This window comes from Falco punctatus, assembly GCF_963210335.1.
Source record: "Falco punctatus genome assembly, chromosome: 2".
Taxonomy (NCBI): domain Eukaryota; kingdom Metazoa; phylum Chordata; class Aves; order Falconiformes; family Falconidae; genus Falco; species Falco punctatus.
The window spans coordinates 21,595,498-21,617,366 of NC_137581.1; the positions used below are offsets into that span (position 1 = coordinate 21,595,498).

Genomic DNA, 21,869 nt, shown 5'->3' on the forward strand with positions numbered 1-21,869 from the left:
CAGCAAGTTAAGACAAGGATCTAGGTGAAGCCTTCCAAGGTCAGTATCCCTGTCTGAGCAGAGTCCCCCCAGCTGCAGGAAGAAGAAAGACTAACCACACTGGTGATACACCATTTTTCATACCGTTCTTCCCTCTAGGGAATCTGTAACAAAACCTGCCTTGTTTTCTGTTGCCAAACTTGGCTGGCTAATGTATTTGGTCTCACAGGTGTTTTGGTCTCTCCAATCACTAACAACCTTAGGCCATTAAGAAGTTCTCACGCTGCCAGAGAAACCTGCACTCTGGACAAAAGTGTACAAGCATAATTAAACCTGTAACATGATATAAATTTTAGGCCACCAGTAGAGATGGTCCTTCTGAACTACTATGTCCTTAACATGCTAGAGCAAAAAGGTATATGGCAAATTATATAGCGTTCCAAAAAATAACAAAAGGAACATACCAACATGTTCCCTCCTATCAAATGTAATTACAATGATGCATGTGGGTTAATTCCAACACTGTACTTTGTATTCAACTACCACACAATAAATTCTTCTGTTTCTGGAAGAAAATCTTACCTGAAGGCCACGTAATTTTAAAAAATGCAAAAGGGACTATTTGGCAGCAATGTACAAAAGAACCCAGATTCACTGTGCCTCAGCCTTCAAAACCATTTTTCCTCACAGTCACAAGTCAAACCAGCACCTCTCACCAAACTTCCAGATTAGAATGAACAAAGGTTACCATGATGGACAGATAATTCATATGTAAATTCATAATATTTTTTTGAAAATAAGAATCAATAATTCAAACTAATTCAATATTTCACAAAGAAAATTCGGGTATGATTATTTGGGCAGCTGGTGTTTATTGTAAAAAAACCACTTAATTATTGGAGCTCTTTCCTGTAATGCAGGAGGCTGTGATCTCCACTCTCACTGCTGAGCCTGTTCACTCTGCATCTCATTTTTTGTTACAATATTGAACTGAAACCCACAGCAGGAGATAGGAATTATTATGCTTGGCGCAGGACTAACAATGGTGTATCATTAAGTTTTGATGACTGCCTCAAAGGGAAGTAGTTTTCAAGTCTGAACCTGGGGGACAGGCAGGGGACTAAGCAATAGATCATGGGGAGAAACTTTGATCATGTCTCAGGTTGATCAAAGGGTCACCTGATACTTTTTTAAAAGTCTCCCTGGGCATCCTGGAGACAAAGTTAGAAGAGACCAGGGGAGATACTCTAAAAGCAGACACTGTTATCCATTGCAAAGCAGGCCACAGTAAATGGAGACTGGCTTCACAAGAGATGAGAAATTAGCTACGATTTGAAGAAAAGTTTGGAACAAAAGCAGAGTCCTAAATTCCCCACAGTGCACAGATTCTGACACCAAGTACATTCAGGAGGAAATGGCAGGAAACTGTGTGGTCATTATTACTTGGTTTATCTTCCTTTCTTAGAAGAGTCAAAAGGCGGACTGATTGCTTTTTAAAGGCATCACAAGGACTCAAGAACCCAGACAAACTCAGTAACACAAATCTCCTTTGGCAACAAAACCACCAGACACTTCAAAGAACAGGCAAGATACATTTCCTTGCCCCCTGCCTGGCAGTCGTCAGCTCCTGGATTCAGTAATTGAGCCAAGCAATCCCAGTGGAATTTCATCCTCCAGGAGCCAGCAGCATACTGCTGTGTACTTTTGAACAGATAAGCAATGGCCAGCCAGAAATCGAGATTTGCATTCTTCAGGAAAACGAAGTCTTGTGGACTGCTGTTTCTCTGTGCTTCTGTCTGTCTACAGTCTGCTCGATTCTTCCTCGCATGTGGCACTAGCTTCTGCAACCATCTGTGTCAACGCAGCCAATGTAAATACTACTGCATGCAATGCTAACTGCCCCAATGCCTGTAAAACCCATTTGAATGGCAAATACAGACTTTGACAGGATTTTTGTCCCACTATCCCTCCTACTGTTGGCACATAAGACATGATATTTGCTGAGGATGATGCTTTGGTTTACCTTAAAATAGGTATCAACAACAGATACAGCAGCATTTATTTATTAGGTGTAGTTTATGTGCCTCGTTTTGGAAGTACTAGAACAAAAAGATGCATTAAAAATTGTCCTATTATCTGAGCTGTGCCTCAGAAAGACAGAAATTCATCTGCTGAAGATACATGCTGTGGCTTTACTTCAGAAAACGAGTCTGCACAATGAGACTGAAGCCCAAGTATATTCAGAGGATATTTACTAAGTTTACTTGCCTGTCAAAAGCAGCAAGAGGGAATTAAGAGATAATAGTGGACACTTTTGCAGCCCCAAAAGACAATGCTACTACAGAAAAATCACATTAATGCAGTTCAGATATTCACCAATTACTTTTACACACTGAAGATATACAAGCCTAACTTAGCAATTCATAATTGAATCTAAACCTACAGAGAGCAGATAAAATTCAAATAACCAAAATACTTTGTTTTTTCTCCCAGCCATCTACGTTCCTAGCCAAATGACAGATGAAAATAAAAGCTGGCCTCTCTTACTGTATTTCAATGTCTAGCTCTGAAATTAAATGAAAGGAAGGAATATCCTCTCCACACTTAAAACACTTTTACTTTCAAGACATTTATTTTTTAATCTGGACTACAAACTACACTGCAAACTTAAGTGTGGAAGAAAGAGGAGCAAAGGGCAGCAAGCAAAATTACACACATTAATTACAGAGTGCTAACATCCTTTTAATGTATTTTTTCACTAAGTTTTACTGAAATCTAAATTGTATTACAGTTCTTGTGTGGGCACACTAATTCTACATTCAATAAATTTAAAGAACATAGACTTTCTGATAATTCAAAAGTTCACATAATTTTGCTGGGATAAAGTTCCAGGGCAAAACTTGCTATCCCTCATCATAATGAGGCTATGCTCATTACAAGATGTTACACTCTTCTGAAGGCAACAACTTATAAAAAATATTTTAAATGGAACAAAAAAATGCAGGCTGAGTTTCAAAGCAGGAAACTTCCATTCACTGGATAGCTAACACCTGCGGAGGAACGGTGTTAAACACCTCTTAGGAAAATGCTAAGAAGTCAGACATCATACTCTGAAGACACCTTGCGCTCGCTTTTCTGCCTTTGCCAGGCCAGCAGAGGCAGCACAGTTTCAATGAGGAAAGGGCTGAAGAACAGATCTCCTGATACCCTTTCTCAGAGAACAGAACTCACATTTTTGCTATATAGAAAAGCACATTTCCTGAGAAGCAGAAAGCAGAGAAAGGATTTGGGTATGCTGAAAAAAATTGTCAAACAGTGATCTGGGCCAAGCTCCAGCTGGCCCAGCTGGGAATTCAGCTTCAGACAGCCCAGGAAATTCTTGACTATCATCTATGCAACCTGCACCTTTGGATGCCACATGAAGTACAGAACAAATGCATGATTAGTCAGGAAGATCAAAACTATATAACTCAGTAGAACTGAAGGCTTTAACACTTTCAGATGCCACATAAAAGGGTAAGTAAGTGACATGCTGAAGGTCACAGCAGTACAATGAGAAAAACTCACTTCCAAGTCCTACTTCACACTGGCTTGCTCTCACATGCTGATACTGACAGTATACAAATACCAACATGCAGCACTGTTTTGTTGCCTTTTACAGTCCTTTGTAAAGCTAAAATAAACCCTCTTTCCAATGTATTGTTTCCAGTGCCTTTCTTAAGATAATTAAAAAAAAAAAAAGCAATCAAGTTGAGCATGACAAGACTAAACCTGTACAAAACTGGGTACATTAATTAAATTTTGATTTTTAGCTGAAAATTTCCAACACCCTACTCTGGATAAAGTTGCTGAAAGAAAGAAAATTCTTTTAACCTAACAATACAACAAGCATGTGAGTGTGTGGGACAAGGGGCAGGGAGAGGAAGGGCTACTAACATGCTATCAAAAAAGAGGTGTAATTTATACAGTTGTTGTTTCTACTCACTGTATTAGGTACATATGGCAATCCATAAACTTTCTCCTGTGTTTCCTTTAAAATTTCTGTGGTTGACTTTTTTAGCGGATGCTTTCCATGGTAGATTTGGTCCAAGACAGCATAAAATACCTGAAGAGACAAAATGTATGTTTGTCTTCGGCACATGGCATTGGCATTTGACAACAAATGACAAGAAACAGAAAAGAACAGAAGAGAGAAGACAGGGAGAGGAAAGAGTTCAAATATATATGGTTTTGTACATCTTCTATTTTTAGTGTAACATAGAAGGAGAAAAACAGCTTTTTGGAGTACAACAACCACCATCATGACCTATCATAAATCCGTGTTAGATCACCAAGAACACTGGCAGTACTAAATCACCTGCATTTTTAAGTAAAATTAAGCCCTGCCCCTAAAACCCTCCAGCAATTCTGCTTTTCAAAAAGAATATTTTTTAATAGATTTAATAAAATGACTTAAAAGTTATTTGAATGGACAAGCAAAATAAGCTATTCCAAGACATGTGCATACAGTCGTAAGAACACATCCCATCTGCAGGGGCAAGTTATGGCCCCGGCAGTGAACATAAGAAGCTGCACATGGAGCTGCTGATGTGCTGATGTTCCTGAGTGTCTGCTTGAGCACTTGAACAGTAGTATTAAGGCAGATGCTTCCTTCATTTAGCTCTCACAATCACAGCAATAAGTTGTTGCAGTGTAAGTTTAGCCTGAGATCACACTGTACCAGGAGGGTACTTCGCCAGAGGTAAGAGCTGGTTCCCAGGCAATTTTTTTGCAGAAGCATGCAGATTATCAGCAGACTAAATTACGGAGGCGTTTGGAGATCAGGAAAGCAGCATCAACAAAAAGATTTTTCAAGCAAAGATAGCAAAGCAGAGTATCTGGTACTTTAACAGTAAGTGTGAAACAAGCATGGATAGAAGACAGTGCCAAGGCTCAGTTTGTGTCATCACTGAAAACTATTGCAGCATTTGTTTTTTTTAATTTGAACTTTTTTTAATCTGAAGATTTCCTATTCTGTGGAAGCGCAGGGAAGACAGAAGAAGAGGACATTCACTGCTGTGCAATGCAAGGTATTCTTGAGAAGTTTTGTGGATCCAGATATTTAAGCCAGAGAGTTCAGGTCAGGCCATCCTGTGGTAGGAACATTTCATAGGAAAATTGACAGTGGGAAGCCACAAAAAGCTCTTGTGCAAGGGATGAAGCAAGTAATTTGGCTAGAGCTTCAGTCCTAGTCGCACTCCCAAGGATGCTGCAATACCATTCCCAATGAGATAAACACACTGGTTTAGGAATTATAACCACAAAATGCAGAAATTTTATGCAGAACAGGCTGTTTGGAGGCATTCCCTGTCCATGGAGAATGGATGTTTTATGTGATCTGAATAACACAATCCCCCCAACCTGTGAAAAGATTTCTTATTATGAAATTTGGGTATAAACCCATTCTGAACGCTAATAATTTATCAGAATCCAGCATTTATTTTATTTTTGGGGCTAGATTATTTTTTTTTTATTTGGACTGGATACAACACATACTTGCACCCAAAATTGTGACTGTTTCTGAAGGACCATATTTCTTCTGTTTGAATAAGCTGTCTTCTAACATACAGAATCTTAATAAATCCTTTGACGGTGTTTGTTGACAAATAATAAATATGAAAATTTATTTTTTTCAAGAAAAACTGGGGGTTACAAGGAGGGGGTGAAGAAGCCATGACTTGCAGGAGCTACTCCCAAATTTCCTGCTTGCTTCCTACATGGCTAATAAGGAGAAAAGAGGTCAGTAAGACCTAAACTTGCACAATCAGCCATTAATGACATTGCATGTTTTGTGTCCCAGATAGCAACACTGAACAAGAGATGCAAACGCTTAACATCGCCCATCTACAAACGCAGAGTAGGCAGAAAGTATCTGTTCAGAGGATAACTCCATGAAGACAGTGCACCAAATGGGAAACAATGAGTACTTTATTTTTTAAAACCAAACTTTGCACGGGTGTTCTAAATTTTCTATCATTATATTGATAACATGAAAAATTAAACTCTAAAGAAAAATCTGTACTAGATTGTAACAACTACAGTATTTTTTACTCCTATCTGAGAAGAGAAAGAGGCTTCACAATGCCTCAGCTTTTACTTTTCACCTCAGAGCTGGTCTCTAGAATCCCAGCTTGTTTTTTAACAAAGTTTAACAAAAGCTATAGCATTTATAGTAGCAAGGGTGACTGAGAATATGACGAATAGTAAGTACCATGAATAGATCTGAAAATTACCTGATCAAACAGTCTTAGAAAACTCACTTTCTCCTGTCACCCTAGGCCTTTGTGACTGCAGGAGTCATTTCACACCAACCTCCCTCTCTACAAAACCCAAACCAAACATGAGGAACTTCAGCACCTGACAAAGAGACTTTAGCATCCTGCTTCAGCCCAGCCTTGATTCTCTTTTTTCCATCTCCCAGCTTTGTTAGGACCTCTGCAGTTGCTCTTCAGTGCTCCTCACAAGATGGAGTGGATTGCACTGCAGTGGACCTTCTCTAAAGCAAAATTTGGAGTCAAGTAGTTTGTGGTCAGGGAGCTGGAGCAAAAGCTCAATTCATAACTGGGCAGTGGGGAAATGTCAGCTGAAGGCCAGTGAAATGAGTCACTGAAGCCAGCTATAAGCTTTCCCTTGATCCTGGCACATGTAAAGCGTGGGAAGAAAGCAATAAGCCAGGCCACCTGGACAGCATAGTTAAAAAAAAAAATCCATCCCTGAAAATAAACTTGCATGAACTTTATAGCCATGAGGATTCCCATCTAGAAACCACAGTTCTGAATGTTTACACAGGTCTTTGAAATGGGAAACACATCCCAGGACCACAGGATTTTAGGTGATACTGCTGAGGAGCATGCTTAGTACTTAATACTAAGCAGTAGCTACAAGATTATTTCTAATTTGGGTAAAACACATTTCCTAAAAGACCTGAAAATATTAAAAGGCCATGAAATAGTTATCTGTCTTCACACTATCTCTCTGTTTTGCACTGACAATGGTATTTATTAGTTTCACTTGATTCCAGTTCTTTCTAGCTCCTTGTCTGCTTAATTGCATCAATATCAAAAAGTCAGGCATTTCCCAGTGAAGTTACCACTAACTAACTGAAAGCCTCAGGGACTCAATCTACATGGCACAAGCCATATGAGAGGATGCACTCCTATCTTTCCTCTTGAGTAACTGATGATGTGAGCTGCAAGAACACACAGATGTGTTATAGTCATGATGAAAAACCAGCATTCATTTCTTATTGCCCCATGCTGATAGACTTATTTTCTGAACAGACCACAAGAACCTTTAGGCATTTTTCCCACTGATGGAAAATTTGTAAGCATTTTTCTTTCTTTTAAAGATCAAATATGGCTTACAAAGCATCTAGTTGTCAACATAGAATATACTCTGCAAAGTCTGAAGAAAAGGTATTAAGAGTCATCTTTCACAGTTTTTTCAGGTATAAATTAGTAGTACATATATACTTTGTATATATGCAGATTTAAGTATGTTTTTCTTTAATGAATTATTATACTTTTAAATCTACACAAGTAACAATACAAAGGAATGTATGAACTTTGTATTTGCCATGCAGTCAACTTCTATGGGGCATTTTTTCTGAACTAATAAACCGAATGGCTCTGCCAATCTGTGTCTTTGAAATCAGTGCATACGTCTGCAGGTATTATGTTTGGAATCTCCAAGAACATGGTGCTTAAAGTAGGAAATTAATAATAGCATTCAGTGTGGCATTGTGGTCATTTGACACAGGTTGAGACTGGTTGAACATTAGTTACACAAGAGTAATTTGAGGGCAAGCAGCCTGCTTAATCACTGCATCATTGCCAGCACCCGTTAATCATTAGGCACCCACAGGAATTTGAGCCCACCAGAAGTGGGTGTTCTCTCCCAAGCTTGAAAGCTATGGCATCTGGAGTCACTTTGGGACAGACCCTACAGAGACCTCAGGAGCAGCTGAAGGTCAGCAGCAGCAGGGGACTGCACAGACCACCCCATGGGACCAACGCAATGACCCCTCCCTGACTTACTTCTAGACCACACAATCTCCCCTGCCACAGGGCAGGGAGGCCACATCACTTTTTAATATATCTGTGACTTAAGGTGTTCTTGGTACCCAAGCCCATTTAGCCCCCTCACTGCAATTTGGTCTCAAACCTTGACAAGATTACAGAAAACACATATTAAAAGCTGACAGGAAATCTGCCAGATCTATATATAGCTGTTATTGACACACCAGAAAGGAATGGGTACATGTGAAAGTACTGGATCATCACTTTGGTAGTTATTAGTCTGCACATTGGTAAATTATTCTGTGTTGGTAGACTTCACAAACAGAGATCCACTGCTAAGCATTCTCATTATAAATTTTATTTCAATCCAGAATTGGGTGGGGTTTTTTCCCCAAAAAAAACTCTCCTATATGAATTAATTATATTCTTGGCTACCTTTTTTTTCTGGATTCTCATTATCTCTGTATATGAACTTTTCAGAGCCAGGAGCGTGCATTTCAAAATCAAGACCTGCAGAGAGGGTGCAGTAGTTTTCATGTCACAGAGGGAGAGCCACAGGTAGCACCCTTGTTGTTCGCACCTGCACAGTCAACACTGGGCACTGACAGCCAGCGCTGCATTGAAAGCATAATTCAAAAATCCATTAAGTTTAATGAAAAATATACATATACACTAAAAACAATGTTAAGTCTGGGTTTGATCAGTGTAACTGACACGTATACGTTTACAGGTCCACACTCCAGTATTCTGATTGGTTTTAAATCACTGTAAGTAACTGCACAGAGCAAACTCTAACTAAGTTTTTCTTTTAAATCAACTTCAGTTAACCAGCACAACTCATGTTTTTAGAGGGTTGCAATCATTTGGGCCCTTTTCAAAGTGAAGAACTGCAAAGACCTGATCTTTAAATTTGTTTCTTTCTACATCTCAAAAATCATGACTAACCTTTATTAAGGTACTAGAAGAGTTATCTCACCTAAACACTAGGTCTACTGTAAAAAGAAAAATTATATATTTCTAGCTTAAGACAAAACAAAGAAGAAAACAAAGTCACAAAAATCACACAGCAGAAGCTTGTAGCATACTAAATGCAGTCAGACTCTCACTGTAAAAAAAAAAAAATCTGAGTTAGATGCTAATGCTACCGTTCACATGTGAGAACTGTCGTTGCAGGACTGAAAAAAACTAAACACCCATTTTAGATAGAACTCTAGTTTCCTTCCTTTGAGGAAAAGCAACACTGATAGCTTGTTTGTGGGTATGACTGATGAATCTCATCTAGCCACAGAAAATAAAGGTTTACAAATTAATTACTGCTCCCAACACTGTGAGAGAGAAGTCCTAGAGCCTTATAGCCCAGCCACCAATTCTGATGGCAGTAACAAGTTGCCGCTGTCATTCTGGGGCTGCAAAAGACAAGGAGCTTGAATCACATTCTAGTAAGTAAATGAGCTGGTTTGATTTTACTAAGGTAGCCTGTATCTCTCAGTCCTGCTACACTGTAATGATCCAAAAGGTACACAGTACTTCCTCTACTGCAAGCTCTCCTTAAATGATTCCATCACTAATTAAAAAACTCAAACCACATTGGGGAATTCTGATAGTCCAACCATTTTCAAAAGCTGTGGTTTTCACAACATTTTACTACAGATAGAGGCATTTAGTTTAAGCAGACAACACAGAATACTTTTACAAAAACAAAGTTAATATAAAAACGAATTTTCGCCGATTTGCATATAGTTAGATAATGGGTCTATGTTGAAATAAAAAAATTGGTAAAATTATAAGAATTAAACCATGTTCTGTGAGCTCTGGATACAAAGTAGAGACTAAAATGCAAAAACATACCTGGAGTTGCATATCAGCTGCAGCACACACCTTTTTGGACTCACATAGTCTTGATACCATGTTTTTTGGCAGTGGCTTGAATAAAAAAAAATAATGTCAGAACATATTTACAATTGTTGTATATTTGTAAATAGTATGCTTACTACTAGAAAAGGCTGAAGCAGCAAAAAAGAAAAAAGACCCCTGGTGGTAATAAAAACATATCTGAAGTGCTTTGCACTGAGGAAGGAAATCTCATTTCCAAAAAAAAAGCATTAAATGGGCAATTAAGATATTGGCAGTAATTTACATAGCAATCAAGAAATCACTCTGTCTCAGTGTCCGTTTTTCTGTAAATTGATCCCATGTTCCCTTATACATCTGTTAAAAATATTATGACTATCTTTAGAGATAAAGAACAGATGGGGCAGTTAAAGTCCTCCCAGGTCATCCTGACTAATCTTCAAAAGCAGATATTATAACAGATTTTCCTGTTGGCCTCTGAGCATACTTCACTTGAATTTACACAGAGGCCCACATAACTCCTGTTGAGCGGGCAGGGTTTTCATAACTTCAACTGGGAGAGCATGAGGCCTTCTGCTCTAACCCACATGAAAATGTTTGGTCATACTGAACAGTAAAAATTTATCCTTTGAAACTTTTAACAAAGCTGAATTTATTCCACATCTATGGCAAGAAAATTATCCGTCACCACAGGCCGAACGTCAGAAACATTTTTCAAGTCATTAAGCAAACTCTTTTTAACTTTCTATCCAAACATCTACAAGTACATCCAAAGACTTTTTAACGCCAGATTTTTAACACTATCTGCATATGAATGCTTGACCTTACACTTCTTCCACTGTTTCCTGAAACTTTTCAATAGATATTTTCCCTAGTAAGTATATTCTCTTTTTTTTTTTTTTGCTAGCAGTTTTATTAACCAAACATATTAAATATGGTTAAAATAACTGAGCTCTTGCTAAAATATTAAGAAAGTTGCTACAAGTTGTACATGTCATACAAACATTTGGTATTACACTGAACTCTAAAAGCATACCGACACTTCTACAGTATGTTGAAATGTTTGTAAGAAACATTTCATACATGAAAGTCTACAGATCCTGACGGCAGAGCTGTATGTTTAGATTCTGTGCAAATTATATGGCTTTAAGACAAACAATGTTTATATTCACAGAATAAAAACTCAGCTCCAGAGAAGTTATAAGTGAGGAAAATGTTATCAATTAACTCTGTGGAATCTGGAAGTTAAAGCAGATAAGAAAAACTCTCAAGTTGCACAGATGTTTTATGCAGTAGCTTGCCAAGCTTGTAACCTCTTCTCCAAGACAAATGTTAGCTGGGTCAAGAATGGGATAGAACAACACCCACTATTTTGCCTGTCATAAATGTGCACAGCTGTTAAATTTCAACACAGAAAAATGAACCAATGAACACCAAGTCTGTCGCACAGTATATCCTTGTTAGGCCAGTACTTGGCTTTCTGAAATACAAAAATTGTTTCAAATTAGATGATGATTTTGGACCACTAGGTTAAGAGTAAATGGGCAGCTATCCATGGTAATAAAGATGTCAGTAGCTGACTACCTTGAGGTTCCACACTGGATTTAGTATTGTTCAAAATACTACTTAATTACATAGAAAAGTTAAGGCAAGAAGCAAAGTGGAAAACAAATTTCAAATGGTAAAATTATTTTGGTTGGACAATTCTTCTCCTGGGTCTATGAACATTTCTTGTCTCATCCTCTTACAGAGTGAGGCACGCACTTCAATGACATTTCATCCTGGAACTAAAGCACATGCAGGTTTGCAGTAACACAACTTCAGTTGTCATCAAAAAAACCCTTATATAAGAAAATCTATAGAATTCTGAACATATTTAGTTATTAAGCACCAAACCTATCAGCAAGATTTGGCAGCTTTTTGGAGGCTTTCATTTTGCAGTGAAGTAGCGCAGTATGGAATTAAACAAAGCTGATTTCTTCTAGGGGCACCTGTATTTTTGATACAGTAAAGTATGAGAAAACTGGATGGCAATTCCTAAATTGTAATTTGTCAGTGTTAAAAAATCTGAACATCCAAAAGCTTGGCAACAGCAAATATGTATATTTTACACAGTTGTAATTTAAGATGTTAAAAGCCAAGAGCACTCCTGCCAGTAAAGGTCAAACCAGCTCTTTCAACATAACTTATTTCCAATTTTGTATGTTGGCTATATTAAATGATGGTAAGAGGAAGTTAAGTACACAGGCTTTCAGCTGGCACAGAGAATAAGTAGAACAAAAGGCACTGAGATTTTTCTGATTGGCATTTTGGTAAACCACATTCCCACAGATGCTCAAGTTTGCAGTTCACTGGGGCACAGAGCAGAGCTGGTCACATTCAGCCCTGCTCAAGAAACAACTGAAGCAGGTCTAATTCTCAGTTCAGAACTAAGCATTTCTTACAGACTTTCCACCCAAGAGAGTCTTGCTTTCTTTTGACTGTACTGCAAATAGCTGATCTCCAGCCAGAGAAGACTGCTAAAAAGGTAGCCTCTGCATTCACCCATTTCTCCCTTATGTTCTGCTTCAAGCATCTGTCCTATTCTAAATGAGACTCCTGAGGGGAGACACAGAATGATCATTAATCACTAAAATTTCTTTGCGCAGGAGATGGTTTACCACCACCTTCTAAAGGCCAAGTAAAATGCAGGTAATACCAAAACCCTCCAAGAAAATGTTTCTATTTCTTTTGCAACCATATGAATATCAAACAAACAATGTAGACCTACTCTGCCCTGAAGAGCAAGCTCTACTGTTTGAGCAGATTAAAAGCAATGAAATTACAAATCATTCTTATGACAACACCTACTGACAAAAAGGCACAGGAGAAAGACATAGATATTCTTTTGTTTAAACCTATCAGTGCTGCTGATCTCGCTCAAAGATTGTGTTGTGATCATAGTTCACAAACCAAGCAGAATCTGGCACCAGAAAAGCATTGCCAAAACTGGGTAAATTTGGAAGAATAACAAGATCACTTATTTTTCCCAATGGACCTTTAAAATTTTAAAATTTAAGATTTCAGGGAACTAAAAATAGACTCTAGAGGGCTTTTCAAAGATTACCACTGTGGAGTTTGTTTCTGTGAATGTCAGGCATACAGATGCGCTGAGATCTTGAATGTACCAAGGAAGATGTACTGTTTCAGGCAATTGAAACTTTCTCCTTGGTCCATTATAACCACATATGGCTCTCTAATAAGTAGCTGACTGAAGAAAAAAAATAAATGCATCAGCATGACTATTTTACTTATCCTGAAAGATGAGCTCTTCGATAAAACCAGACTCAAACTGTCATCCTCCTTCTAAATTAAAGACTTCACAGAGCTTTGGCTAAAACTATGTTAATTGAATAACCATTCTGGTTTTTAAATTTAAACACTACATGCTGTACTTTGGGTTCCACTTTTCCATCCTTCCATATTGAGTAACTTGTAAGATCTTGGCATTAATTTTTCAGCATATTTGCCATAGCATCTAAAAGAACAGAACTCCCTGCATCCCAAAGCACACTTAACTCGTTACTGCTGCATAGTAACTGTGACACATTACAACTCTTTACTATCTATGGGCTTATTCTCGCAACCATGCTAATACAATACTGCCTTTGTAATTCCACCTCTGTGAAAAATGAAGTCAGTTCAAATTTGAACAGCTGAAATACTGGCCTTTGTTCAAGTCAGCCTCAAAGACACACAAGCTTAAAATTATTTAGCTCAACAGACCTACCACATATCTGCACACTTAAACAAAATTAAGCAAACACACACGGTGATACAGAGTGGTACACATGCACCAGATTGTCTGCTTAAACCCTGTTACAACCTCATTTTGATACAGCTTGACTTTATGAGCCTACCTGAGTAACTCAACAGTAACTAATCAACACAGTCCTCTCTATTCTGGTTTTTTCCCTCAAGGATTTTTCTGGTTTGAGTTATTTTTAAGATGAAAGAAAAACTAGGCTTGCTACTTTCTTGGAACAAATATTTTTGTGCTGGCCAGCTTTTTGAACTAAATTCACAAGACTTGCCCCTTCTGCCAGAAGAGCTTGCAAGCTTTTTCACTCCTCAGTACTCCACAGCACAACCCTCAAAATGCACAGAAAGCAGAAACAAGCTTTCTACAAGCTTCAAGATATTTTGGACAAGATCCTTATGATCCACATCTACATGCATAATGCATTCTCATCTTTGAAAGCAATGCTTTTTTTCTGCAATGCTACTAAAAACCAGTTTTCAATAGTTAATATGTTATAATAATCAAAAAACCACCTCTTTTCCCTCCTCTTCCCGTAAGCATAAGCACTGAACCTAATTGATGATCCTCAGGACCAGTTCTTCTATAATTGGCTTTTACGGCAAGGGTAACCGTAAGCTGAGCGTATGCTACCAAGTTTTTCTGATGTAATTATGTTCAACAGGAGTGTTAAAAATTACACCACCTAAAATTTATATGCAAAAACCGTAGCATAGATACAGTAATTCCAAAAGAAGGATGCTTTTTCAAATTATCTGCACTGCCTCCTCAACAAGCTAGCTCAGTAAAAAAAAAAGCTCACATCAACATCCAGCAGATCTATGTTGGTGTAGTTGTTGCAGGAAAGATCCTTCTCGCACAGAAAAGCTCAGTCTCTTCATTCGTAAGAAGAAACTTAATGGAAGTTCGCATACGGAACAACATTTGGATTAAATGGTTTTACAAATTTTACATTTCAACTGTTATACCCACCTTCCTTACTTCCCCTTGAAAATCAGGTAAAGTGGACTTATTTTTCCTTCAAATAACTAAAAAACTGGACCGGAAAATGTTGATTCAAATTTATATGTGCACATAAAAAAAATCAGCCAGGGAACAAGTACAGAAAATATAAGCCCCAAAAGGATTTTTGTCGAATCATAAATGTAAGAGGGCTTGGATTTCGTATTCAAGTACTTTGTAACATGAACACCACAGACAGAAGTAATTGCTTAATCACTGAATTTCAAGAACAGAAAAGATGACTTCAATCTATTTGTATTTAAATGACAGATACAGAAATCTGATATCAGATTCTTAAAACTAGCTTAGATGAACCAACATAAGCAAAAGGAGATTTATGTATGTTGGATAGTGGCTTGAAAGTACCTTATAAATTTTAAATAAAGCAATTAAAAGGAAGCCATCTGAAGCCCTCAAAAGCCACAAAGCAGTTTCAGGCACTTTTTCTCATCTTCCAGCATAATCCATTCTTGCCCCCTTCAAGACTGAATTTCTGCATTAAACCTCTCAATTGCTCTCTGAAAGGGCAAGATTTCACCACCAATAAACAGAAGTTTATGGAAATGCCAAATGGGACACAGGGTCTGGTTCTTAGCTTTTGCATTGCAACTAAACATGGTTTAGATTTGTTAAGCCATTTTGAAAATACAAAGCCATAAATAATGTTCCACAAATCTCTTTCAGATGTTTTAGTCAAGCTCATTCTCTGAACTCGTATGCAATCAAATTAACTCCACTATGTTTAAACACTACATGAACTTTATAGAGAACACTAGAAAGCAGTATTTTGGTATGTGGACTCAAACATATAAATGATGAACACTCCTGAAACAATTTAACACCCAGGTTTCAAGAAGACTTTCCTAGTGCAATCAATTCTCCAGAAATGATTGCTGATTTCCCCTGTAAAAAAAACAAACAGACAAACAAAAACCAGATTTATGGAGCAAATTTCTCACAGTATCTAATAAAACAGAAGTTAAGCAATGTATTTTTGGGACTGTTCAATGGAGGCAAACATTCATCCATTTCCATAATACTGAAACATACTGAATGCTTAGTATTGGATAAAAAGCTTCAATGAAATGTAACACTACATAAATTAAGAGGCTTTCTCATTTTTGCATTATGGGTAGTCTATTCTTCAACCATTTCATTTGAGTACACTGAAACTTGCCTCAATCAAAAGCACTAGAAAAAAAGATCTTTGATTATTATTTACTGGTTTATATTTTTGCAATGGCTGTACAAATATAAATCATGTTCTGCTGCCATGTGTTAAAGCGACCACTGAAATTCATCTTGTTCCTTGTTTTCATGTAAAAAAGGGGATCAGAGTTTTCAGGCAGATTCATGACTGCCAGATTCTAATTCAGCCTAATCTAATCCTAAAAAAGGCAGTACACTTTTCATCACAAAATATTTCAATCACTACCCTACCCTATGGTGAAAATGGGAGTTTTTAAACACTGCAGATAATTTCCATTTATTCCCATGATTTAGTATCTGAGCTTTATTTTAAGACAGACTTCAGACACTTCAATAACAAATCACTATTTTTGTGATTACTTACCTGCAATTAAATTAAAACATTCTGCATAATTTGCATCACACAGAAGTTGTTCACCTACTACAATGAGTTTGTGTAGTGTAGAAACTATGTAACCTTTGTAGGATCAAAAGGTTGAAAGTTTTAAATATATAACTGGAACCCTGGATATAAGGGTCTGGCATTCTTTTACAGATTACATTCATCTTTTCTGCAATGAGAATATTAACATTTTTTCTGAATTATTGTAATTATAATATTAAAATAATTTCTATCCATTTTTAATTCCTACTTTACACTTTATTAACAAATAACATATGAAAATGTGATCCTTTTCCTGAATACACTTATTTCTGTTTTCAGTGTCTTACAGATTAATTTTCCCTACCTGTCCCGTTTTATAATGCCTTGCAAACTGGTTAACCACTCGATAGTCATTTGCAAAGTACTCCATCAGAATTGAGGGAACTTCAGCAAAATCAGTAGGACATCTGGTTCCTAGAGGTAGAATAATTGTACATATCAGCATTTGCTATCTTCATTAACACAAATGGTTAACTCTCCTCAAAAGGTTTTGCAACTTTCCGTTTGGACTTTTGGTGAACTTTAATGTTCTTTCATTTATTAAGTCAACATTTTATTTCCATAGCATTATTGTACATAATGCCAGAAAAGCTTCATTATAATCCTACACATTTTACTATAAATCACAAAGTAAAACAAAATATTTGAACAGCTGGGTGAGGCACCTTATAAAGCTCTGGATCACACCCTTTTTAAACTAAACCAGACTGCAGCCAAACTGGCCCTACATGAAACACCAAATCTATTTAAGTGCCCTAAACCTAAATCAAACTACAATGTAAATAAAACTGCCTTAATCCCATTCACAGTTACAATTTTCAGCTTCCACCTGTTTGCTGAGCTTATTTATGCTTTATATTAACCTCATTTTATAATACCAAGTCATTTATCCAAGGAACACTTGCAGATTAAAGGCATGTTCTGAGTAAGCGCAATGAGGTAATATCTTAGCGGTTAGTATTTTCAAAAAGCATCTTCTGAAAAACCTTATTCACTCTAATCTTTATCAGCACCTTACACAATGGAAGTTATTAAGAAGTGTAACACATCACCAAATCAAAGGTACATTTCTAATGTCTATATTGAAGTTAGGGATGTACAAAGTTGTTGCTTTAATAACAGACTCACTGGGTCTTCACCTCTGTTCCTGTGTGCTACAGACAATGTCAACATTCAAAACTAGTCTTAAATGCAAGTACAGTTTTTGCTTCTACTATTCTTTCTTGAAGACTATTATTTAAAATCGCTACTTTGATCTTTACAATCTTTCCCTAATTTTTAGTCTGAATTCCTGATCTGTTTATAATCAGTGTTTTCAGACCAATACTGCTCTTTAGTATAAATAACACTACCCACACTGCTTTTGATCTAAATTGAGAGAAACTATATCTCTTTGAGCCATCATTATCCAAAGGCAAGATAAAGTCTGAAAGATCGTCTATTATAGCTCTTTCTCTGCACCTGCTTCAGTTTGAATTCACCTTCAGACCAGACACAAAACTGTGTCAAAGCACCATCTGTAATCATTCTAATACTTATTGCTGTTAAATACACCTCTGATTAACTTCAAATCACATTCGGCCCTTTCACAGATACAGTAGCTATTTATAGTTCTGCATTAATACATAAAACTCTTCTGATCCTCCACCGCTATTGAAATATCCATTTGATAGCATAAATTCTTTGTACTTTTTAAGTGCATGATCTGCACGGTGCAGTTCTGAATTGCATTTTCCTTCTAACACTGCAGTATCCAGTCGTTCAGGTCTCATACAATTCCCCAATCCTTCTTTTGTGCCAACACATTTAATTACTAAAGTCTTTTTTTGTTGCCGTTTGAAAATAATTTTTAAAAAGCCTAAACCAAAGCTGGTCCCAAGACAAATGCCTGCAGAACCACACTGATGTTCCTCTATCCACTTATACTTCCTCAACACTCCTTAATAAAGTGATAGAATTATTTTAATAACCATTAAAGACACTCCTGAAGAATTACATTATCTGAATGTCAGAAAGGTAAGAAGTTAGGTAGTTATCTGGGTTAAGTTAGCTCTCCTGTAAAACAAATGTATGTAATCTGTACTGCAGGATAAACTAAAATGGACTACAAGCTAGGTTTTAAAAGATCTTATACACACACAAAGGCATTGAACAATCAATAAAGGCATATAGTAAAATGACAGATTAACTTAAAAAGAAGCACATCTGAAGTCAAAACCATATATTATTATCCAAGTTTCGGGGTCATTAGCAGCAGAATGGGTTCCTGAATCTTTGGGAATGTTATCAGAAAAGGGAGGCAGGGGAGAGTAGGAAAGATGTCAAATACTCAGTGCATCTCACCTAGAATGACAATTTTTTTTCTCTAACAATACCCTGAAGTCATCTTGTCTCCACACTTTGCCACCCTAGTGTCTCAGGAGGGCAGATGGCCTCTACAAGACATCCCTGGGACAAGCCATCTGATAGTCATACATTCCAAACCCTAAAAAAAGAAGATTCTCTGCAGAAACAACAGGACTGACCTCAGAGCTGCTTTTGCAATTTGAGATCTGGAGTGAAATCTCCTGGGATGAAGGACTGCCTGGAGCTAAGGCAAGGCTTAAACCATACAAAGGGTCTCATGAAAAGTCTGAGCCTCAAAATTAGCCATTTCCTGCCTCTTCAAGACTTTGACATGCAGATATGTGTGATTCACTACAAGAGGAGAAGCCCACCAAGGCAGATACTTTGGGCATGTAAGTACTCCTAGAGGTCAAGATGAGCAAGGCCACATGAGTGGAAGGGGTCGCGGAGAGCACTTAGCTGTCCCAAGGAGTATATAGAGCTCATACTGAAAGAGCATATACAGTGTTTATTTGTTTTAACAATGTCTGGTAGTGACATAATTACAAACAGCTCAGTCTATTTTAAGTGGAAGATTTAAGAAAGAGTATTTTGTCACTGGGTGCAAGGTATCTGTCAATAACAACACTACCATGGACTCCCCTTTGTATCATTAGCATAATATAAAAATAGTAAAACATAAAATAATAATAAAAAAATCCTTCAGACAAAGGAGCTACAATTTCATCTGTTTGGTTGTGGGGTCTTTGTTTTAATAAGTAAATGTCTACTGCAAATGGGATTTCCAGCACACTATTATAGAAGAGGATATACCAAGCTATCTGCAGGTACGAAAAGTAGTGTGCCAAGCAGCTTTAGCCAGAACATGCCTTTGACGCATTTGCCACAAGACGACAAGAAGCCTGTGAGCTGTCAGCTAATACACTCTTTGCTACTGCTTAAGAAGAGAGACTAAGAAAAAGAATATTGCCTTTTTTCATTATTTATACACTGATCTGGGACTGCATATTCATTCATGTCCATTTACACAGGATAAAAAGGCCTACCAGTTAATCATGTTTGCAAATATAATATGTTTTTAATTTATCAACCTGGCTTTAATCAGAATCAACTAGAAAAGACCTGGCTTTACAGATTTTCCATATTGCAAGTGTATGCCCTTTGCAAAAACTAATTTATTAATTTTCCTTAATTCAATTTCCTAAATAATTTCCAACCCAGGATTCATTGTGCTTTTACACTAGATACAAGTTTATCTCAATTTATTTTCAATCCTCCAACTATTCCATTATTATAAACTCCACATAATGTGAACTTGCAAAAGTGGATACCACTACTAGAACAAAGATCAGTAGTACAGAAACAAGAGATACAAATACCTAATTCTTACTAGGATGTCCTTTGTTGGGTTTCAGATCATATCAGAGAATCTGATATTCTATTTTCAGGTTATCAAAGATGCAGAAGTATCAACATGACTCAACAATTTCTGGTTCATCCTTCTTTTTTTTTTCTTGATTGTTTTGGGTTTGTTGTTTGGGGTTTTTTTAATCTACTGCCTTCTTCTAGAAATTAAACATTTAACTAAACCAAAAAAATCACTGTTCTAATTTTCTTACCAGTGACATGTTGGTACCGAGTTCTCCCCAGCATAGAATGCATAGCATGTCCCATTTCATGGAAGAGATTCTCCATCATCCCAGGACTTAGTAGTGTTGGTGCATCCCTTGTTGAATGGGGCAGGCTAAGCATAAGAACAACTACAGGCAGCTGGTACTCTCCATTTTCCCTTAGCCTGCCTCCACGAACTGTAAAGTGACAATCCTTTTCAAGACAAAAGCAAAGATATGGACAGCCAATCTCAATATACCTATGATATTAACATAATGATTAAGTCATTAAAATATTAAATCAAACAATCATATACTGTTACATAAGTAGAATTCAACGAACATTAAGCGTTGTTCAATAGCAGCATGCTGTTTCTCCATCTTTATTTTTTGCTCCATAATCATGAGGAAACTACCTTATTCCATGAAGAAAACACTGTGTTGCTTTCAGAAAATAATTCCTTCTGGTTTAGAATTGTCAGAACCTCTCAATTTTTCTAAAAAATATCACTGGCTCAAAGAAATTTACTGATGTGTCAAGTCTATAATTTTTAGACTATGTTCTGTCCTCATTCTTCAGCAGTAGCTTCTTTATAAAATATACCATAGCACTCCTAGTATACCGTGAAACATTAGCAAAACAGAGTAATATACTAAAATAATATACGTTTGAAGTCCAATAACCACCTCACTAACAGTGGTAATTTGCAGATGCTGCTACAGAGTGAAGTGTCCATTGTTCTGCATTCTACAGGTAATACACTGGCACTAGGCAGCATGAGTGAGTAAGCCACAACAGTTGGAACTGTCTTCAGTTTTAAGTAGGTTTTTGAATAAAAATTAGTTGTTATTAGTGAGCTTTCACCTTTAGAGAGTATTAAAATTTCAGATCATTTTTACTTGCAAATAATAGGCCAGAAAATAGGTGTTTTTAAACAGAGTTCTACGACACTTCATGTTGTTCTGTACAACAAAGAGTCTGAGTTCAGCCTATCGGGTAACGTTTTTTAAGTGAAAGGTTACTTACAAAAATATTTTACTTAAACCAACACTTGAAGTTACAGGCTTCCCCTGTTTACAATTTACTTATTTTAAATTGAGGTAACTTTTACTAAACTTGCATTGAATGCAAATAGTCCTAATGCTACAGTCATTACTCAAATAAAAACATGCTGGAACCACAAATGTTACCTGATGTGGTTTATCAGCTCGCTGAAAGAAGTCACAATAGATGTATCCTAGCAAACCTTCAGTTTCATGAACAACAGCCTGAAAAAAATATATAATTTCCACAGTGAAATCACCAAAAAGATGTGTAAATTGAAGTGTGTACATATATACAATACTAATATATGTAGTATTCTTATTGAAAGATTTATAATTAATAAATGACAAATAAACTGGGAATAATTCATGTAAAGTCTGCTAGCAATTTTTGTTTGCAAAAAATACACGCCAGATTCACAACATGTCCCTCAAATTACATCCATTTCTGCATTTCACTCAAAACTATTCAGTCACAGATTAGTATTAGAAGTAACACTGTCTGTAGCCCCTAAATTACTTATGAGAAGTCAACAGTGATTTACCAT

At 36.9% G+C, this 21,869-nt stretch overlaps 1 protein-coding gene across 1 annotated transcript in view; it reads right to left on the reverse strand.

Annotated features, from left to right (window-relative positions):
• The window catches only part of MIPEP (mitochondrial intermediate peptidase), an 81,059-nt gene that overhangs the window by 24,238 nt on the left and 34,952 nt on the right, over nucleotides 1–21,869 (reverse strand). The window contains exons 12-16 of the mRNA XM_080376364.1: nucleotides 21,469–21,546; nucleotides 20,287–20,491; nucleotides 16,626–16,735; nucleotides 9,885–9,959; nucleotides 3,965–4,084 (exon numbers count right to left, since the gene is read on the reverse strand). Coding sequence (XP_080232490.1) covers nucleotides 3,965–4,084; nucleotides 9,885–9,959; nucleotides 16,626–16,735; nucleotides 20,287–20,491; nucleotides 21,469–21,546 — 588 coding nt within the window. The remainder of the gene's footprint in view (nucleotides 1–3,964; nucleotides 4,085–9,884; nucleotides 9,960–16,625; nucleotides 16,736–20,286; nucleotides 20,492–21,468; nucleotides 21,547–21,869) is intronic.